The sequence below is a fragment of the Actinia tenebrosa genome, unplaced genomic scaffold, assembly GCF_029948245.1.
Source record: "Actinia tenebrosa isolate PJP-AT-01 unplaced genomic scaffold, QUT_ActTen_1.0 PGA_scaffold10__47_contigs__length_13832649, whole genome shotgun sequence".
NCBI classification, from domain to species: Eukaryota; Metazoa; Cnidaria; class Anthozoa; order Actiniaria; family Actiniidae; genus Actinia; species Actinia tenebrosa.
In genome coordinates this window covers 4,461,185-4,482,820 of record NW_028292570.1, presented here as the reverse complement: position 1 = coordinate 4,482,820, position 21,636 = coordinate 4,461,185, and the positions used below count along the sequence as shown (strand labels likewise).

The following is a 21,636-nucleotide window of genomic DNA, read 5'->3' as shown; positions in this document are numbered from 1 at the left end:
GAAAAAGGAAATAAAAAATTAATAAATAGAGAGGAGAGAGAGAAAAGAAAAAAGAGAAAATAAAGAGAGCAACAATGATGAAATGACAAACAGGTGATATGAAAGAAAGAATTGAAAGAAGAAAGAAATGTATATCTTATACTCATTAATTATTCATTAGGTCATCGACCAACCAGGATTTCTTATTTGTATTACGTGCAGCAGTTTGATACCCCCATCAAATACGACCGCACCCATTTCAAAGTTCTAGTACTTTGAAATATTTTTCAAAGCACTATAACTTTGAAATAAAAACAAACATAACAAAAAGAATGTAAGATGTCGTGTCAAATACTTGTCACTGTATTCTATTGGGGTTTCAAAATCCTCGTGGAATTATAGAAGCTTTTACCACGATTTTACTATCTTATATCATATAGTCACGGATGCGACACAAGGATTACGATTACATATTTTTATGACTAGACAAATTACTTATTCTTTACAAATCAAAGTCTGGCGACCGCATTTCCCCTTAACCCCTTTGATAGAGAGCAATAAGCTCATTAGTGATTTACTTATAAGAATAGCCACCAATATATAAGCTCAGTTTTATCACTCTGTAATACCAAAACGCACAAAGACAGAAGAGTAATTACCATTTCTGGAACTAATTAATAATAATAATATTATCATAGCAGTTCTTATAGGAATTACGAAGTCTCAATGCCTTTACAGAAATCCAAAAACTCTCCAGAAAAATCCCCAAAAATATCATAACCGGATCTTAAAAATATAGCTCCTAATAAATCGAAATAAAAGAAAATAATAATAGTTAGAATGTATATAAATATGTATATAATTATAAATCAATCATGTTTAAAAAGGTGTATTAATTAAAACTGAGAAGTTTGAAGGAAAGAAGTTTAAAATCATATAATTGCAAGGACATATTTTTTTTCGAAAGTAGGAATTTTATAAGAAAACCTTCATTGGAGGCATCTCTTGCTTCCAGCAAAGGTTTTGCTACAAAATGCACGCTTTTAACACTTCATATCTTCGATAGTTTTGAACCTATTCTTTTGGAACGTCACTGACAGTTTTACTGTTTTTGACATGCTCTTTCAAGCTAGGCAATTATTTTTGTGTTTTACTTAATTTAAAAACACCTGACAAAAGCTCATTCCGATAACAAAGAATATGCAACTTACCATATATCCTAAACGAGAAATTTAAGTTTTTCAAACGCAACCTTTATTAATATCAGTGCTTTTTTTTCGCAAGTTTTTTCTCGCTAATTAGTTTAGTTGGAATACTCGTTTTTATTGAACGAGAGAAGCTTATGTACAAGAGGCTCTTAGATAGATATAAGCCGGCTTAGTGGTTGGGAATCGCCTCAAGCAAGGTAAATCTCACTTCAGGTACTTAAGCGACTTTTTTTCTCAAGATGAAATCTTTGTCATTAAATTTCTATAACTAATTAAGTTTCATTTTATCAAGAACATCAGAAAAAGTAGAACATTGCGCAATAGTATTTTACACTGAAAGTTGATTTTAAAAATAAAAACTGTTATAATCGTGTAAAAAAAGTATAGAAAGATCGCCCGATCCATTTGCTCTATCGACCGTCCGATCACCCTATCACGAACCGACCACGACCGAGCTAAATAGGAGGCGTGACGAAGAGAGAGAAAGAGAGCCAAGAGAGGGATAGACAGACAGACATGTACAGACGAACAATTTCCTGGGTAAGACAATTTTGTGACTGCAACATCACATCATCATGTCAGTATTTATATCTCTGTATCTATCTGTTTAATCTCTATTTTGTTATTAGTATAAATGATTTATCTTACAAACCGAATAGATCAGATAGCCTTTATGAACCTGACAAATCAAAACCACACATAGAAAATCAGACTATATATTTCCCGCCCGAGGAAATTGCTTCTAGCGTTTCGCAACCACCAATCTGTCTAAAGCCTAGCAATTTTTGCGGCGATTTTTGCTGTGATTTTTTCGGCGATCCTGTCCATAATAAATAATGGTAAAGAATTTACTTGTAAAGTTTTATTCAGGATACCAAGATTTTCCTAGACGAATGTCTCTTTTGAAGGATGAGACAAACGATTTTATGTTTCCGAAAATTGCAACAAAAATCGCAGCAAAATTCGCCGCAAAAATCGTCAGTGTAAACGGGGCTTAGCGAGCAACAGACGTTCTATACGAGCAACCGTAGTAGTATAAAAGGCCTAGGCGATAAGTGGAACACTCAGAGTGGTACTGAGGATTGCGTAGTCAATATTAAGGTAATGATAGAGAAGGTAGCAAGGGAAAAAAGAAACAAGAAATTTAGAGCAAGCAAAGAGGAAAATTGAAGCAATTTGTTTCTATGAACTAAAGTTTCTCGTTTCACACCTAGATCAAAGATTTTCCACGAAAAAAAAAAACAAAAACAAAAAAAACGAAAAAAACAAAAAAAAAAACAAAGAGAAGAAAGAAAGAAAGAAAGAAAAAGCTGAGTGAAAAATAATTATAATTGTAATAAATTCGGGTTTAGCCAAAGGAAAAGACAACTATCCCTTTCCAGTTGAAATTAATTTTCTCCGATTCGTTTCAGAATCCTCTGTTATATTCTAAATTGCCTGACTCGTTTTAGGAAACGGTTTTAGACTATCGCGAGTAATATACGCGCGTGTTCTTGACTCGCAAATTTTCTCTGTTTTTCAGGATTGCTATTTGTTCTCAAATATGAAAGGATACGGCTAAAACAGAAACAAAATCAGAAATGTACCTTGTTTTGGTGAAAATGAGCGATGTTACAGCAGAGCAGCCCCCGAGAATCAATCTGGTACGCTGTGTATACCATATCAAACAATGGTTGTTTAGATTTTAGCTCACATAGGCTTAACTATGATATGTCAGATTGTGATAGAATATCCCTTAAGGGCATAACATGTTTCCTTTTGTAATCATGATACCCGTCACAGCTATCAAACACCACGGTAATGAAGAATTGTAGAGATAACAGAGGTTAGTGTAGGCAATTAGACTCTATGTCTTGTCATATATCACCGGACAATCAGTTGTTAGTCATGGACATGATTACGGATGAGAACACTAGCTATAATATAAGATCAATGCATATTCCCAAACCATTCAGTTTTAGAAAGAGACTTTTTCTTTAATCCTTACGTGGCAGCATATTAGTATTCATATTTGTCATATTCATATGGTGATGGTGATGGTGCAGATGGTGGTGATGATGATGGTGATGATGGTGGTGATGATGGTGAGGATGGTGATGGTGGTGAGGATGATGATGATGAAGAAGATGATGATGATATCTTTTCTTTCTCAAAGATCCTTTACTAGCCAAAATTTCATTATATTTTATATTTTAAACATTTCTTGTTTTCTCCAAATGAAGTGTTTCCGTTGTTAATAAATATATTGAAAAATGAAGGTAAATCCAAACGGATATGTTGACTGGATTTGGCTCGTTGATGAGATGTTTAAAGAACCAGTTCTTAATCATAAATATGTCAGGGAAATTGATCATTAGTCTCACTCGCAACCTTTAAAAACGCGAAAGTTTACATCTTTAAAATAATTGCAAATCAAAAACAGCAGTAAATAATAAAATCTTTTGCGCGGTTTTTGTTGACTCTGGTATCAAAAAATCGCGGACGTAAATGATATTATGTTGAATAGTAGTGTGTTCCATTTTAGAGTGATTGCAGTATAGGTTGTAGTTGCCACGGAAACAAGCCTATTTCGAAAAAAACGATGTCGTTCGGAGATCTGAAATCTAAAATCTGAAATCTGAGATCAAATTGAAGTGTGGGCTGCCGAGAAATTCAAAAAGACTGTCAGTTATCGTTTCCCGCAAGCAACGTTTTAAACCATGCAGGATCGAGATTGCTTAACTGATGTTAAAAAAGTTCACCATTGCACGAAACTTTAAGCTGATTTACTCAGTACTCTTCGTGGACTTATAAATGTAATAAAGCAAAACGCCTTTCCCACACGCGCGAAATCGGTACAATTTGCATTATTGCCGTCGCAAAAAAATTATTTTATGCTAAACCTTCTCTCACTCTGGATATTCACTTTAATATTTAGCTGTTATCAATTTTTATCAGCTCCTAAAACCAAATTTTATCGTAATTTTATTAGTGTTATATGTTGCTGCTATTTCGTCTTCACTGGCGACCATATTCTTTAGCTTTAAAACAACATGTTATATTTTGATGTGTAGACGTCATAGCGAAATATGGCAATTGACTAGACAAATTATTTATTCTTTGCAAATCAACGTCTAGCGACCGCATTTCCCCTTAACCCCTTTAATAGAGAGCAATAAGCTCATTAGTGATTTACTAATAAGAATAGCCACCAATAAGCTCAGTTTTATCACTCTGTAATGCCAAAACTCACAAAGACAGAAGAGTAATTACTATTTCTTGAATTGAGCTCGTTAAGATTATTAAAAATGAGAAGTTTGAAGGAAAGAAGTTTAAAATCATACAGTGCAAAGACATATTTTTTTTCGAAAATAGGAATTTATAAGAAAATGAAATATGGCAATTGACTCACCTCGAGTAGATCACGTATCCTTAAGAACGTTTATAATTGTTCATCACCATGGCAACGGCAAATTTCTGGGAGTTTCAATCAGAAGGTACGTAAGATACTTCATAAAACACGTTCAATAAGCCTGAAGCGAGATGACGTTTTACCCCCGTCTCTAGACCATAATCCTTTTCACACTGCTTTTGTTCTTTAATTATGACTATTGTTCCTGTATTCTCTATGGAATACAAAATTTTAATATGAAAGAATTTTAAAAACTATTATGGTATAGAGTCGGGGGTGAACGTCATCTCGCTTCAGGTTTATTAGACACAATCTTATTCAAATACTTGATGCTGTTATCCAATAAATTTATCCACTGGATAAGATTTATCCGTCGGATAGCGCTATCCAGGCTTCGTACAACCGGGCCCAGTCCCACAACATTGAGGGCCGCGAGGTCATGACTTTGTTAAGCTTTGTTGCTAGGGAATTTGCATGAAACATGATTAATGAACAAATGAATTCCCTCCTAATAATAATTTTGTCCATTTCAGACCATGCGTGATTTGAATTATTTGAATAGACACTGGAAATGACATTCATTGAGACAGGGCTGAAAAACGTGTGCGCATGCGCCAAATCATCCAAGAAATGAGCTCAACTTTTGCACTTCTGTGTGTAGCTGATTTAGAGACTTTTTTGAAACCATAGCAAGGTATAGATCTTACACGAAATATTCATGCATCAAGAGTTCCGCTCTACTTCTCTAAGTGCATGCTCATACCGGTCAAAAAGTGAAACCACTACAAAGTCACTGAATTGAAATCAAAAGTTGTACCACGAAATATCAGCGCGGACTAGCTAGTCTCTTTTAAATTTCAGCCTCAAGCTTTACAGCTTGCAAAATTGAAGCTGTTTTCCTCAATACCCCGGTAATGACCTAGACAAAAAGTAAGCTTTGAAACTGCAAGTCAGAACTATAAATCAAATGGCATGTCTTACCATTAATTGTCAAGCGATTCTCTCTTGAATTTCAACCTGGCTGGTTCTGCCTCATAATTTTTAGCCACAATTCTGTTGTTCGCCCAAATTATTCTTATAACTTACTTTCTCAGGTTCTTCTAGTTTTTGTGCTCCATAAATCCTGTTTGTAGTTTTTCCCCGCTCCCACGGAATCTATAGTAGTCCATGTTGAGTATACCAAACTGCTTGACTGACTAACATTGATATTCAAGCTTGAAATCATGCATAATTATTCACGTGCGTTGAATGTTGGCTTTCACAACTTTTCTCGTGATCTCCATCTCATTTCATTGTCCTCTTCAATTTCATACAACTATCGCACATCGAATCGGAATAAAAGTAGGAGCGATTACACGGAGCAATTTTCTCTGCAACTTGTCTCTCGCAACAGCGCTGCAACACAAGTTTGCATGGAGCATTGCTGGCTTTCATTGGACGTCATTTCATGTCTCGTGCGGAATGTTCATCAGTTGAATCACAAGTTTTCAATAGAATTCTTTCTGGTTGACAGCACATGGTTGTCAGTGTTGACCACTATTTAATTTGGAGCAGTAATGAGATTCAAAAATTTTATCAGCCAAGTAAAAGCCAGCAATAGCGCAGCGCAGTGATTCTAAAAATAACTTAAAGATTCGGACAAACATTGCATTCTGTTTAACCGCTACGAGGATTATACGAAACGATTTTATTATTTTTACTTAAAGTTACAATAATAACGCATGTAAACTAAGATCAACTACGATCGGCTGTGAAAATTATCTGCTGAAAGTAAACTTGTTTGTCCGAATTTCGCCTTTGTCTTCGTTTTTATGACGTCACGACTGCGCTGCGCTATTGCAATGCGTAATCAACTGCGCAATTTGAAAAAAAAAATGTTGCGAGACAAGTTGCAGCAATCTTTGCGAAAAGTAGAATTTATTTGTAGTTTGGCAGCTATTGCGTCTCCGTTGGTAAACCCTAGTCTTAATGATAATTTGATTTAAGGAGGGGAAAAAAAATAATATATATATATACATATAATGATAATAATAATAAACAGAAGGAAAATGAAATGAAATGAAAAACAAGAAAGCAAACAAACAAAATGAAAACATGTTAAAACAAGAAACCATATCTATAGCAAGCAAAAGTTTTTATTGATCTAAATCAAACATGAGCAACAACAACAATGAATATAAAAACAAAACATCGGGGTAATGCTTTTCCATTTCAGACCACGTGTCATTAATCTCTAGAGAATAGTCCCCTTCACAATTCCCTGCGCCACCTTGAAAGGTAGCCGTGGCTTTGCATCGCAGCGAGATGAACGGTGAGCGTGCAAGGATAGAGACCTTTTTAACACTTTGGACAATTATTCACATGTTTCTATCATTGCAAGCTCACCGTTCGTCTCGCTTCCATGCAAAGGCACGGCTACCTTTCAAGATGGCGCAGGGAACTGTGAAGGGGACTATTGGAGATTCTTCGTTTGAATTGTATCAATGTGTATTTTCATGTGCAACCATTAAAAAAGAAATAATACTACAGGGAATTACACGTGGTCTGTAATGGGAAAGTATTCAATGACACCCATGGTATACAGGTAGATAATCAACGCTAATGAGCCATTCCGAGGTTAAGGGGAAAAAAGGGGTAGAATTGGCATCGCAGTGCATTGTGGGCGCTGTTTTAGGAACAAAATGGACGCCATCTTGGAAATATGTCTCTCAAACAATCTCACGATGCACCGGAATGCCAAGTCAAGCCAGTTTTTCCTCCACAACCTCGGAACGACTAATGAAATAGCACCAACAAAAATTATAAATATTCTAGAAGGTTATATAGGTAATCGTATATTAAGTGCATTTGGGTATACTTTAAACCCTTTTTTTTTTGTGTGTGTGGGCGTCCAGCCCTAAAATTCGGTTATTAAATTTATAATTTTAAAGTTGCCGAAGCAATAAATGATAATAATACCAACCTATTAAGAAACACTTAATTTGTTTTAAACGTGTTATAAACTTGATACAAGTTCTGTAATCAAATCATTTTTTTACCATTTAATTGTAACCTATTAACTATGATTATGATAGAAGAACGTGGACTAAAGCCTTCTTTCCCAATAGGCCTCATTCGTGTGGAGACAATGCTTTCCCAATTCAGCGTGACAAACCTCTAGAGAATTCATTTTCTTTTGTATTTATTCTATGAAAAATTCATGAGTATCCCAAAGGATACGAAAGGAAAAACGATGATATCCCGACGAGTCTCAAAACAATAGTTGTTCATTTTCCACTTTTGTCACCTTCAATTGAGAAGACATTGTCATACCACGAATAGACCTCCTCGGCTCTGACGTAATATTTTCCCATTTCAGACCACGTGTCATTCCCTAGAGCATCATTTGTTTGTTTAAGGTTTGCGCTCGGCTGCTCAAACAAAGAATATTATTCTCAAGGGAATGACACGTACTCTGAAATGGGACAACATTACGCTCGAGCGCTCCAGAGCCGAGGAGGTATATCAGGTCTATAAGACAGTTCATAGATTAATAATTGTTTTTTGAGTGCGCATATGCGATTTTATCCCGAATTTCTCACCTTTTGTTTAATTAAGAACAACAGAAGGCTTAAAAAAAGAAGGTGAGAAAAGGTGGGATAAAATCGCATATGTGCACTCAAAATACAATTATTAATCTATGAACTGGCTTATAATTAAGTCTGGAAAGAAACGACTTCATTAGTCCACAATCTGCTACTTACTAACTAAATTTAATTCTTTACTCGTCGGTTGACGGTTTGATAGCCAGACAAACACATGCTACAACTAAAATACTAAATATCACGGTAAGTTGTGGATAATGTAGAAATTGGCCTTTAAAATGCCTTACGTATAAATACAATGTGATACGCGTTGCATTTTTGGATTTTGAGCTATTTGCTAGAGCGTTTGCATTGACCTCTACTACCAGACTCCCTTAAACACTTTCTTTTTTTCACTTAATTAGCACCAATTGTCTCACTATTCTCATTTGGGAATACAAATTTAAATAAGGAAGAACATTCGTGAAGCATTATGATAGTGGGAGTCAAATGAAGCCATTATAAAAACATCCTATTTGCTCTCATTTATTAACAAGGGTCCCTAAGTATTCTATTGATATAAATGGTTTGTGACCTGCACGTTCATTATCACACCTCACCAAAAAAGTATGAAAATATCTTATTTTTAAATTGTCATTTTTTTAGATTAGTTAATGCCATTTTTTCCATTTTCTTATCTTAGGTCCCTCTGAGATAATGAAGAAATAAAAAAACGCGCGCGCGTGCTGTGTGCAGTTTTGAAGCACGCGGAAATAGGTAGAACACGAGAGAAGTGTGAGAGAAGCACGAATCGTAGCGGAATGCTTCTCGACACTTCTCGAGTGTTCTGCCAATCTCCAAGCGCTTTATAACTCCACATACCACAAGTTTTTTTATTTCTTCAGCTAATCGAGTTTAGGATTTATTCAGTGGGACTAAACGCCAAAACTGAACAATTCCACTTTGCAGTCCATAAATATGACTATATCAGCTCCTCACTGTTTTGTCCATCATTCTCATAACTTCCTCGTAGATTTCCTTGTTCATCCTGTAGAAAAACGTCTTTGTTAATTGACCCTTTGCAAAAATAGCGGGAGAAAATTCTAATGAGTTAAATTTAAACCAGAAATTCGTAAGGATATGAAACGTGCCACAGCCATCTCTTCTTTATGCTCCGGAATATTCAACGTTTATGGTAATTAATTTGTTCTCCAAAAATTACGTTTTCTTGCCGTAAAACTCTCAAAATTAAAATAAAGACAGGCATTGCAATTTTTTTAATTTAGAGTTTCAGTAAATATCCTTTGAAATTCAGGAAATTCAGTAAGAAGTTTGATGTGATAGAAGCGGCCAAGTTTAAACCAAGCCTAAAATTCCAAAGATGTTATCAAAACTCCTAAATTGCATATCTGAATTCTTTTACTTTTTTCATACAGCAGCACTAGAAGGAGCACCTGGACTAACCCTATAAAGATTAATCATGTCAGGTGTTGTGTCGGCCGAGAAAACTTCAGTAGAAAATTGAGAAATTCTTTTAAGGCCCCGTCCACACTATGACAGATAAATTTGAATCCGAATTTTTATTTATTCGGTTAGGCCTACCGTCCACACTAGTCCGGGCGAATTCGGAACAATTCTTCACCGAAAACGAATTTTTTCGAATACGGTCTCCAGAGTGGAACAATTTGAATACGCCAGCTAGCCGTATTAGTGTGGACGGAGAACATTTCGTACCCGAAATTTTTTCGAATACGATAATAATAATAATAATAATATTTATTTATAAAGCGCAAATACAAATCTGTTCTAAGCGCTAGTAAACAAACGACAAAGACAACGACAAAATAAAATTATTTACAAAGAATATGCTAATTTGAAGAGATAAGTTTTAAGTTCAGTTTTGAATGAGGCTAGACTTGATGCATTTCGGAGAGATATTGGAAGTGAGTTCCAGAGTTCAGGAGCAGCCACAGAGAAGGAGCGATGACCATAAGATTTAAGATTATAAGAATGTGCTGATAGAAGAACTTGTGATGCAGAACGAAGATTACGGTTCGGTTTATACACTGAAATGAGTTCCCGGATATAGATAGGAGATTGGCCATGAAGAGCTTTAAAAGTAAGTAATAGGATTTTATATTTGATTCTAGATTCAATTGGTAGCCAATGCAGATTAACGAGGATAGGTGTAATGTGGTCATGTTTATGGGAAAGAGTGATTATTCTGGCAGCAGCATTCTGTACAGATTGTAGTTTATCTAAGAGTTTGTTTGGTAAGCCAAAGAGCAGAGAGTTACAGTTGTCGAGTTTGGAGGATATGAACGCGTGGACGAGAGTTTCAGTTGTTTTCAAAGAGATGTATTTTCTTATTTTAGCAATGTTTCTGAGATGATAAAAAGAAGACTTGCAAATATTATTCACATGACGAACCAAAGTAAGATGCGTATCAAATATGACACCAATGTTCCGAGCATGCATTGAGGGCATTATCACATCAGAACCAAATTGAAGAGAAGGAAGAGTTAACTGTGGGCTGTGCTTTGAAGAAAATAACAGGAATTCAGTTTTGCCTTTATTTAGTTTCAATTTATTTGTAGTCATCCAAGCATCAATATCAGATAGACAGTTTTCAATCAGATTCATGGAATCATTAAGGGACAAATCATCATTACAGGAGAAAGGAATATATAATTGAGTGTCATCAGCATAAAGGTGGAAAGACATTCTGTGTATTCGGAGGATATCAGCTACTGGAGAAGTATAAAGGAGATACAACAAAGGACCAAGTACAGAACCTTGAGGTACGCCACAATCAAGTTGAAGGGCTTCAGAAGAAAAATCATCGATGACGTCATTAATGTCATGGGAACATGGCGGGAAGGCTAAAATTTCGACGCGGGCTCAATTTCAATGAAGCGCTTTTTGCCGCCTCTGATCGGACTAGTGTGGACGCGAAACATTTTCTCCGTTTTCATGTGTGGACGGAAAACCTTTTTTTCGGTTTCGGTGCGAAAGTTGCGGCCGTTCAAATTCATCCAGCATAGTGCGGACGGGGCCTAAGAAACACTCTGTATGTTCAAAAAATCTATATTGTTTGATGTGTTGGGCAGTTCATTCCCTTGCCATGCACGAGGGTTTCTTCTGGGTACGCCGCTTTACGTTCTACCGAATGCTGGTGTATATATAGCAATAAAATTCAAAAAAGGAGCACTCACATCGTTTGTGATCCGTTTGTTCCCTCCTTCTTGATTTCGTGGATAGTTCCTTAGTTCAATCCTTTCACCATTGCCGCTGCTGACGTAGGTGTGACGTCTTGAATAAACCACGCTGTCATCTATCCACAAATTATAGAGCTTCTTCTTTTTCGATAACCTTTTGATACAAACCTGTTGAGAAAGTGTCGCTGTTAGCTACCTATAATAAAAGTGCTACTTGGACGAAAATAACCCAAAATAATACGTTGAACCTGAATTGAAGACTAGCAACTAGATCTGTTAGACCTGCAGCTCGTTGGGGGTAATGCTTTCCAATTTCAGAATACATCTCATTCAATAGAGTTTGTTTTTGCTTAACGGTTGCACATGAGTAGACACATGAACATGGATACAAAACAGCCAAATAATCTTATTCGCAAGAGACTGACACGTGGTCTGAAATAGGAAAACCTTATATTCCCAAGTGGAGTTTTAACTTTGTGCTTTAACCAAGTGATCTCGGGGAACGCGCGCAAAGGATTGTTGTAGTTTATCAGGCGGTCCTAGTTTCAGTTGTTTATCGGCGAACAAAGAGCTATTATTTTACGATAATTTCATAAAAGATTTGAAACCACAACGCACCACTTGACCCATAGGTATTCGTTATAAGAATAAATGGAATTTTAAATGTATTGCTAGTCCATATATAACGTAGCTAGGGAAGCAAAGATTCAGAGTATTTTTTTCTGACTTCGGTCGCCATGTTTTTTTCGATCGACCGCCTGATCAGTTATCTTCCTGCGCAATGATTGGCTGGTTTTTGATGGGCTTTCAAAACGAAACCACCTGGAAGTACTGGCTATGTCGACACGAGTGAAAAACGTCTGCGCATGCTCCTTATGCAAATTAGTCAAAACCAGTAAATTTGACTTTCAAACATGACTGATAAAATGGACTTCACGAAATGCCAAAGCTTAGAGTCCATGCTTGAAACTTAAGTCATATTGTGTATGTTAAGACAGTATCTTGATCTGACAAAAGTATACTCTCGATCTTTTTTGTATACTTTGAGAAAACAAACATTTATTTTCTCACTCAAACTCTTCAAAATTCTTAGAAAACGTGCTGGAATGCACGCATGCGCAAACGTTTTTCTCTAGTGTCGGCTGTCTTATACTTACTGTAAGAACGATGATAATAATCAGCAACACGAATACAACGATACTTGCAATGATAACCACGATAACCCAAGTCTCTAAGCCTTCATCTCCACCTGTTGTTGGCTTGTCTTCCTCAACACTCAACTCAACAAGATTTAGCCCAAGGGTACCGGATGAGTTAGCCGACTTAATTGACTCTTCTATCAATGCATCCGTTACATTAGAGCTTGCGCTAAATATCGCATTCATTTCTACTCCTATACTACCTTCAAAAAACCTGAGAATTACCACTGAAAGAAATTCAAGAAGTTTGGACAACACCTTAGTTATCTTTTCTGTTATCTCCCGTGCTAAGTCCTTGAATTCTTGGGAGTAGGAATAAAGTAAGTTTGAGGACCATGCTCTGATCATCTTGAATATGCACTTAAACGTTCGAGTTTTGGTAGCTACTGGTTTTGGTGTGGTCATTATTGACGGCGTTGTCAATATAGGCGACGACGGTGAAGGAGATGGAACTGGTGTTGAGGGTGACGGTAAAGAGACTGATGATGGTACTGATGGTGAGGATAACAGGACTGATGATGGCACAGATGGTGAGGATAACAGGACTGATGATGGCACAGATGGTGAGGATAACAGGACTGATGATGGCACTGATGGTGAAGATGAAAGGACCGATGATGGCACTGATGGTGAAGATGAAAGGACTGATGATGACGCTGATGGTGAAGATGAAAGGACTGATGATGGCACTGATGGTGAAGATGAAAGGGCCGATGATGGCACTGATGGTGAAGATGAAAGGACTGATGATGACGCTGATGGTGAAGATGAAAGGACTGATGATGACGTTGATGGTGAAGATGAAAGGACTGATGATGACGCTGACGGTGAAACTGCAATGACTGATGATGATGATGTTGTCAATGACATGTTTGATAATGACGCTGATGGTGAAACTGCAAGGACTGATGATGATGATGATGTCAATGACATGTTTGATAATGACGTTGATGGTGAAACTGCAAGGACTGATGATGATGATGTTGTCAATGACATGTTTGATAATGACGTTGATGGTGAAATTGCAAGGACTGATGAAGATGATGATGTCAATGACATGTTTGATAATGACACTGATGGTGAAACTGCAAGGACTGATGAAGATGATGTTGTCAATGACATGTTTGATAATGACGTTGATGGTGAAACTGCAAGGACTGATGAAGATGATGTTGTCAATGACATGTTTGATAATGACGTTGATGGTGAAACTGTAAGGACGGATGATGTTGTCAATGACATGTTTGATAATGACACTGATGGTGAAACTCCAAGGACTGATGACGTTGTCAATGACATGGTTGATAATGACACTGATGGTGAAGATGAAAGGGGTGTAGATAAAGAAGGTTGTGTGATTATTATATTTTTCGTATTTAAAACAGATGACATCAAGGATGTTTCAAGCGTCACAAATGAAGTCTTTGATATTTCGGACTGTGTTAGAATGGGTGGTCTCGGCGACATCGAAGTTTCTGATGATGGTGTCCTTAGCTGGTACGACGAATCTGTCAACAAAACTGGAGAAGTACTCGTGGCCAAATGCACAAAAGTTGAGTTTACTACGTGTGAGCTATATGCAGTGGAAGAAATCTCTTTGAGCTGTATGCTGAGACCGCTTACAGGTAACGCCATGTTACCAGACGAGTTTGCCTTTAGGATAGATTGTTCCAGCGATTTGCTTGTTGAATTCGAAGTTGCGGTCATTACCACGGTAAGATCTACCCCAACACTTCCTTGGAAGAATCTATCAACCGTCACGGATACAAACCCAGGCTCCTTATTTAATACTTTCGTAAGATTTCCTTTTACAAAACCAGCAAGTCTGATATATTCTGAAGACGCAGAATTGTTTAAATTATCATTCCAAGGTCTATCGAGCGTTAGTTTACAACCAAATACTTTCTTTATGGTCTGATATGTGGTCGTTGTTGCTAAGACTGTAGACATAGTTTTAGAATGTGACACCAGCCCTTGTGATGAGACGTTGGAGTAAATTGCTGAAATTGGTAAAGATAAATGCGACGATGATAATGAAATTGAGAGCGTCGTTTGCAATGATCTCGATACTGATAGCGATGCCGTTGTTTTCTGTAAATTCATTGTGGTACGAAGAGACGATGGTATAGATTTTGAAACTGGCTGCGATGTAATGGTTGGATTTACTGGCAATGGCAATGTTAACCATGTTGTTGTTTGCGACCCAGGAGCTGTTTTTGTTAGAAATGAAGATTGTGTAGGTGATATCGATGGTGTTTGTGATTGAAGGCTAGGCAATACTTTAGCAGTAGAATAATATGATAAGGATGGCATTAACGATCGCGACAGTGATGACGATTCATTTCTGGATGTTGTCATCACATGAGAAGATGATGTTGGCGATGGACGTGGCGAACTTTCTGGCAATAGTACTATAGAATTAGCCAATTCTGTTGAATTAGGCTTTCCGTGTATCACTAGCGAAGACGACGAGATAGATACAGAGGATGATTCTGTGTAAGTCGTCATTTGACTTCTTGTTAATGACATCGTCATTCGGGAGAAAGATGAAGTAGAGGTAGTTGGCATCAGTAAATGAGAAGTTGGTAGTATAAAAGGATACTGCGTTGATGGTGTTGTCTCCATACCTGGTAGTGATGTCGTTGCCTGAGGGGAGGTATAGGAAGAAGTTGGCGTTGGATGGGTTGTAGGAATGTCTTGAGAAAGTGACATTGATGGTGTTGCTTGCAATCCTACTAGTGATAAAGATGAAGGCACCATTGATATTAGAGATGACTTTGGCTGTGCCTTGAAACTGGTTAAGGATGATAATGTGGGTGAAGATGATGTAACTGACGATGATTTTGATGGACCAACATGTATTTTAATGGAAGCATCGATTTTAATTTCGAAAGAGAAAAGCTCGAAAAGTCCTCTGAAGAATTTTCCTAATTTGGATTTTAGAGACTTATTCGTTATAGTAAGACTTCCTTTAGTTTCCAATGAAAATTCTGCCTTAATGCTTCCATTTGATAATTTTCCAACTTTGACTGCGACAAATCCTGTTTCGTTTTGAAATACTAGTCTTAACCTCTCCTCGATGGCATCCGAAATATTTTTGTATTCATCGGAGGTATTGTCCAACAATTTTTCATTCCATGCCTGGTTTAGGGTAAGCGTCCCGTTATATGTGTGGTTTTGGACTGAGGAAGGTATTGCTGAAGACCTTGAGATTGAGTTGGCGGCATCAGTCGGTGATGGCATTAACTGAGATGTTGTCGTATCTTCTCCTCTGACGACTGAAATAATAGGAAATAGAACATTACCAAGTTTGTATAGTATAAGTGCTTGGTTAGTGCATTTGCATTTTCACTTTACGAATCCGCTTTAAATGGTGATGGTGATGATGCAAGGACGGATCCAGGGTTTTTTTTGAAGGGGGGTCTCAGGGGTAAATTTTGTGGGCAAAGGAATCCCAGTCGCATTTTTACCACAAGAAGCCCATTTGACCTCAGGAATGACAGGGGGGGGGGGGGGGGGGGGTCGCGACCCACCCGACCCTCCCCCTGGATCCGCCCTTGTGACGATGATGTTTATGATAATGATGCTATGATGATGATGGTGGTGGTGGTGTTCATGATAATGATATACGACGTTGAAGACACTGATGATCATGATGATGATGATGGTGATGATGATGGTTATGACGGTGATGATGATGATGATGATGATGATGGTTATGGTGGTAATGATGATGCTGATGATGATAATGATGGTGATGAGGATGATGATGGTGATGATGATGCTGTTGATGGGATCATGGTGGTGTACATCATCATTAGCCAGTGATAGTGGCGGATCGACCGGGGAGGTGATGTCGGATAACTAATAGTCTGTATACCTATGCTTGCATCGCTGTTGAAAATTAGGCCTAGTACATAGACCTCCATGTGAAAACGTTTCCATTTTCAATACAGCATTTGAATATCATTTGAATATAAAAACGGTCTGTTTTAATTTATTTCCGCGCGGAAGGAAGCTGGATTAGCGTTCTATCAAGACAACCAATCGTATTATTTACAATCCTCTCAGCAATCGCTGTGATATCTTTAGGAAAAATAAGGTTGGAAGTGACAGTTGGTAAGAGTTGATAAGAACAGAAAAAAGTGCTCATTGAAAAAAAGTAATTAAAATGGATTTTATCCGATATCTGTTGTTGTTCATTTAATTTAATCTAATTTTTATTTTTATTTTTTGGATGACGAACGTTAAGACACTTTAAAAATTGCATACACTAAATTAGCCTAAATAAATTAATTGTCAATCTTAAAGTGAAGTCATCGTGAAGGTGCTTGCTCTAGTAAGTGTTTTTAAACCAACGATGCATTAAGGCGCTTTCGTACACGGATCAAAATGATCTAATGAAAAACAACTTAACCTCGAGACCGGCAACTCCTTCGTTATCGACTAGTTGTTTATGATCCGTCATATTGTTTGTATTAGCGGGCCGGGAAAAATGACATCGAATCTGACAGCTTTTGCTGCTTTAATTCAAATTAACATGCTACAATTATAGTGTAAGATTAAACAGTTATTCAAAGAAATACCATTTTGTATCGGCCAAATGAAGGCTCAACATCTTTCCTTCAAATATATTAATACGTATTTGACCCTTTATTGTTTTGGGAACTGAAACCTGTTTCTTGAACAAAAGTCTTCAGAAAGCCCGTGAAACACCTGAGTAAACTCACAATAATTGTTTCCGAGACGCATTTATGTTTGTTGACTTTTCGTTTAAAATAGGATGAGAGGTTCTGACTGCATGATCTGATATATCTTAGCGTTCGTATCATATTTCTAACTTGAGGAAGTATGAGGCAGCACCTGCTGGATTAGGTTCTGAAAAAAGAATCCATAGCTTTTTCAAGAAGGCGTAATTCAAAAACTAAAACTAAAATAAAAATAAAAATAAATATGCATTTTTAACGGTTTACAAAAACACCGATTAAGCAAATTCAATTATGGGAATCCTTTGAAACTCAAGCAAACAAAACAAAGTATATGAACGAACTATAACAAAACATTACCAAATTAAGGTTGCAGAAAAAAGCAAGAAAAAAAGCAAATATAATGTCAAGGACAATGATAAAACAATAAAGACATACACAGTAGATAAATAAAAACACAGATCTTAAAGAAAGAATCAAAAGAAATAATGCCAAAAAAATAAGACTTTGAGGTTCAGTGAGTATTTATTCATTATATTACGGTTCAAATGATTGACGCAATTAGCTGTCAAGCTAGAATATTTTGAATATATCAAAAAAAAAAAAAAAAAAAAAAAAAAAAAAAATTCAGAATCCAAAATTACTCAATTTCGGCCTCAAATTATTCATCCAAGCCTTGATTTCTTATCTCTATTTTTAAAATTTTATTCTATTACTTCTTTTATTTCTTTTTATTTTTTGCCGCTCTTTATTAGGCCAATTCATTCCCGACAGGTAACCTTGATAGATGGACCCATTGAAAAGGAACGATTTCAATTGGTCCAAAATTCCGCTCTATTGATAATCTATCATGAATATTTAAAGTAGACGCCAAGTTAAGAATAGATCTGATGTTTGGAACAAATAATTGAAATTCAGATTTTTTAAGGACTTCAGCTTTATTTCTCTATCATTTTTCCGCTTTATAAAAACCGATGCCAATTGAGGAGGGGCCTGGATGATAATTGATTCCCGTAAAAAATTTTTCTCAAAAGAAATAATTGATGAGATCTTATAAATCCATCTATAAATCTAGATATTTTTAGATTTTTAGCACATGTGTTTTGGGTCGTGTAAATGCATTTGTATTTGAATTTATCCAGGGTTTGTTCCAAGTGCCGAAGGCTCACTCGTTTAAAAACTTTAATTTTGCTCTAGTTTAATCCATCAACTCATGCACAAAACCAAATATGTGATTTTTATACTTTCTTTCTTTCTTTCTTTCTTTTTTTTCTTTCTTTTTTTTGTTTCCTTCCTTAAAAAGCATTAAAATCGGAATGATATTGAACCCATGTGTAATCGAATAAATTATAAAATCTATTAAAAAAACACACAAAAATATTCGATTTTTAATTCTTCACTCGCTATTCTCGCTGCAAACGAAAACTGGAATTCTTAAAATAAACTTTGAAATGATTGGAAAGCTTTTTTTTTTAAAAAAAAATCAAGCTTTCTGTTTAATTTCTTTTAAAAACTTGCATTGTTTCTCAGAATTTCAGAAATAATAAATAATTTTAAAATGTTTTTAAGTACATATCTCGACTCGGTCTTGTTGGAATTGTTTTCTCAGAATAAAATATCGTAGTAAGAAAAGTAAATTCCGCTAGCTAAATATTGTAAAGGTGCGACAGGTTATAGTACTAGAACGTTCTGTCATAATATCTCGCTAGCTACCGTTGCATGATGACGAACGATGTTATTCAAATCATAGATACCTCGAATATGTATATTTTAAGATAGTCGCAAAATATTTGTAACTCACCAAGACCACAGACGAAACATAAGAGCAGTTGAAGGTCTCTTTGCCACATTTTAGGAGGACCAAAGCTTGTCTTCACCGATGCAAATCGAAGCAATTATCAATCACGTTGATTTTTACTAGCTTCAGATAGACTGGATTAAGAAGTTGGGTCACGATCGACCGGCAATGTTAATGTTAATGACTGCCTTTGTTTTAGAAAAAGATCATATTTGAAATATCTTCGACAAGATCGCTAAAACTAGACAGTTTGGTTAAAGTTTCGATTCTTTGATAAGTAAACCCCAGCTGTCATTTCTCGAATACCCGGTCGTATTGGGCCGGCTAGCTAAAATACTATACGAGTAGCAAACTGAATCCCCTGGGGGAGGGACTACAATGAAAATTGTTGAGTAGTATTTTCTATCGTAACAAACTCAAAGCTTTTGAAAAATTTCCTTATTCTACAAAAGAAGATATTTTTAGCAACGGTTCTAATATAATGTCCTATGTTCAATCTTATGGCATCGTGTGTCGATCTGTCGAGCTCTGAACAGCTAGAGAATACTTTGTTTCTATCCACCCCACCCCTACCCCCTACCCTTGTTCACTAATGAATTCGAATAAATGGTTCTAAATAAAATTCGTAAACAAGTACCTTATACGGAGCGAAACATATATAAAAAAGAATGATAAGAAAAAAGCATTTCACGAACTGAGTAATTTCAATAATTCCTTAATCCTTCATAAGTACTAATTTTATATTATGTATTTATAGCGTTCCCCCCGATTTTCAGTTTCCTCTACTCATCTCCCTCCTTTTTATTTGATATTGCTAGACAAGCCTGCAGCTTGTAATATTGCTAAGTCTAAGAATAGCCTAAATACTAATATTTGTAGACGGCTAGACGACTAGCTTCTGTGTAAAGAGTTTTTAAAGTTATTGACATAACCAGCCAATTGATTATTTAACCGCCCATCATTGCATCAAGCGATATCATGATTGTATTAAGACAAGTTAGGTCGTCTAAGTGTAAGAATAGATGTTAGACTAATACACATTAGTAGACCCCAATTCCATTGTTTTCTTTTGTGTCTATTTGACTATTACACGTTGACTAACATTTTTTTATTTCATGGGTTAACGGCCGTCACTCTACTGAGCTCGCGAATAGTTTACTTAACAAATTTACGATGGTTTAGCGTGGTATGTCCTCTTATTTACCACGATATGACGTCAAAAGTTGGTCAAAATGTTATGGACTCACGAGGCGTAAGCCGAGTGGGTCCATAACTAATTTTGACCAACGTTTGGCGTCATATCGTGGTAAATAAGAGGACATACCACGCTAAACCATCGTAAATTTGTTTTTTACTACAAAACTCACAAAACTCTAGGAAATAGACTGCACGAAATCTTGCATGACGCCATTTGTTGGTATGGCCTCTTATTTACGACGTTTTTTAACCAATCAGCGCGCGAGAAAATTTACAATTGTGGTAAAAATATCATATAACCGTGAAAAAATAGAACTATAAACAAATTAAATAGTACAAATTAGCGCAAAAATTAATTTTGTAGATCTACGGTCTACTGAGGCCCACTGACCTTACTAATTTGTGTAGATTTGTGCAATCTGCTACGTCAAGTTTTAATAAATATCGAATACCTCATACGCTCTAATAGATAAGGTACACCTTAAGAGTTGTAACTAATAGAAACAATGGAGTTCGAATGACTTTGCCTAACAGTTATTTTTCATTATTGAAATTCAATTAATTGTAATTTTGTCTTATTGTTCGTTTGTTTAATTTCTAATTTTTATTATTTTATTTGTCAAACTCATTAATAATGCAGGAGGAAAACACAACAGAAATCACGACCGTGAAGAGTGTTGTGCAATCTGATACAGAATCCTGTTCATTTGAATGAACATTAAGTTGGATTTTCTTGGCCAGATTCACTTTTATCTTATTGAAAATTTTATTGAAACACAAAGGAACTAACCTAGACGTTTGACAAGCAATCTATAGTATTCGTGTCCGTGTTGTATCCGATACAGTCAATTCAAAAAACGTTGTCGTCGACCGGTTCAAGCCTACGCGACTGGACCGAAAGGAATGTGGGTAAAAATCACTGAAGCGGTTAAACATTTGTTCTGAATTGATTGTTCCCGCTAGTAATAAGATAATAATGGCGAGAAACAATCCATCAAATGCATGTTTGGGTTTAGGGAAAGAAAAACAAAGTAGTTATGATTCAGTTCACAATGCCGAAAATATGAAGGCATTAAAAAAAAACGTCTCCTTCAACACACTTCCCGCTCGCCTAGGAAGGTTCGTGCTGTAAACCAGGCATAACTAGTCAGATAAGATTATGTACTCAACTTGGCTTCAATGATTGCTATCCAGAGTTCCTTTCGGTCCAGTCGCGTAGGCTTGAGTTGGTCGACGACAACATTTTTTGAATTGACTGTATACAAACTCTCGGTTACGCCTTGAGTACTTTGTATATCTTATACAACACGGCCACTCATACTGTATATATTACATATTTTTCTTCTTATCATTTTAAATTGTACTGTTTAGTTGCTT

At 36.2% G+C, this 21,636-nt stretch overlaps 2 protein-coding genes across 2 annotated transcripts in view; both read right to left on the bottom strand.

Annotated features, from left to right (window-relative positions):
* Positions 1-2,849, bottom strand: part of LOC116306585 (melanocyte-stimulating hormone receptor) — a 31,109-nt gene extending 28,260 nt beyond the window's left edge. Inside the window, exon 1 of the mRNA XM_031716663.2 lies at positions 2,774-2,849. The gene's annotated coding sequence lies outside the window, so the exon portion shown is untranslated. The remainder of the gene's footprint in view (positions 1-2,773) is intronic.
* A 3,846-nt stretch (positions 2,850-6,695) lies between these two features.
* LOC116306599 (uncharacterized) lies at positions 6,696-19,363 on the bottom strand. The gene is made up of 4 exons (XM_031716685.2): positions 19,066-19,363; positions 12,517-15,836; positions 11,357-11,527; positions 6,696-9,189 (listed from the first exon to the last, which is right to left on the bottom strand). The coding sequence occupies exons 1-4, from the start codon at positions 19,112-19,114 to the stop codon at positions 9,124-9,126; spliced, it is 3,606 nt and encodes a 1,201-aa protein (XP_031572545.1). The 5' UTR covers positions 19,115-19,363; the 3' UTR covers positions 6,696-9,123.
* Positions 19,364-21,636: the final 2,273 nt, after the last annotated feature.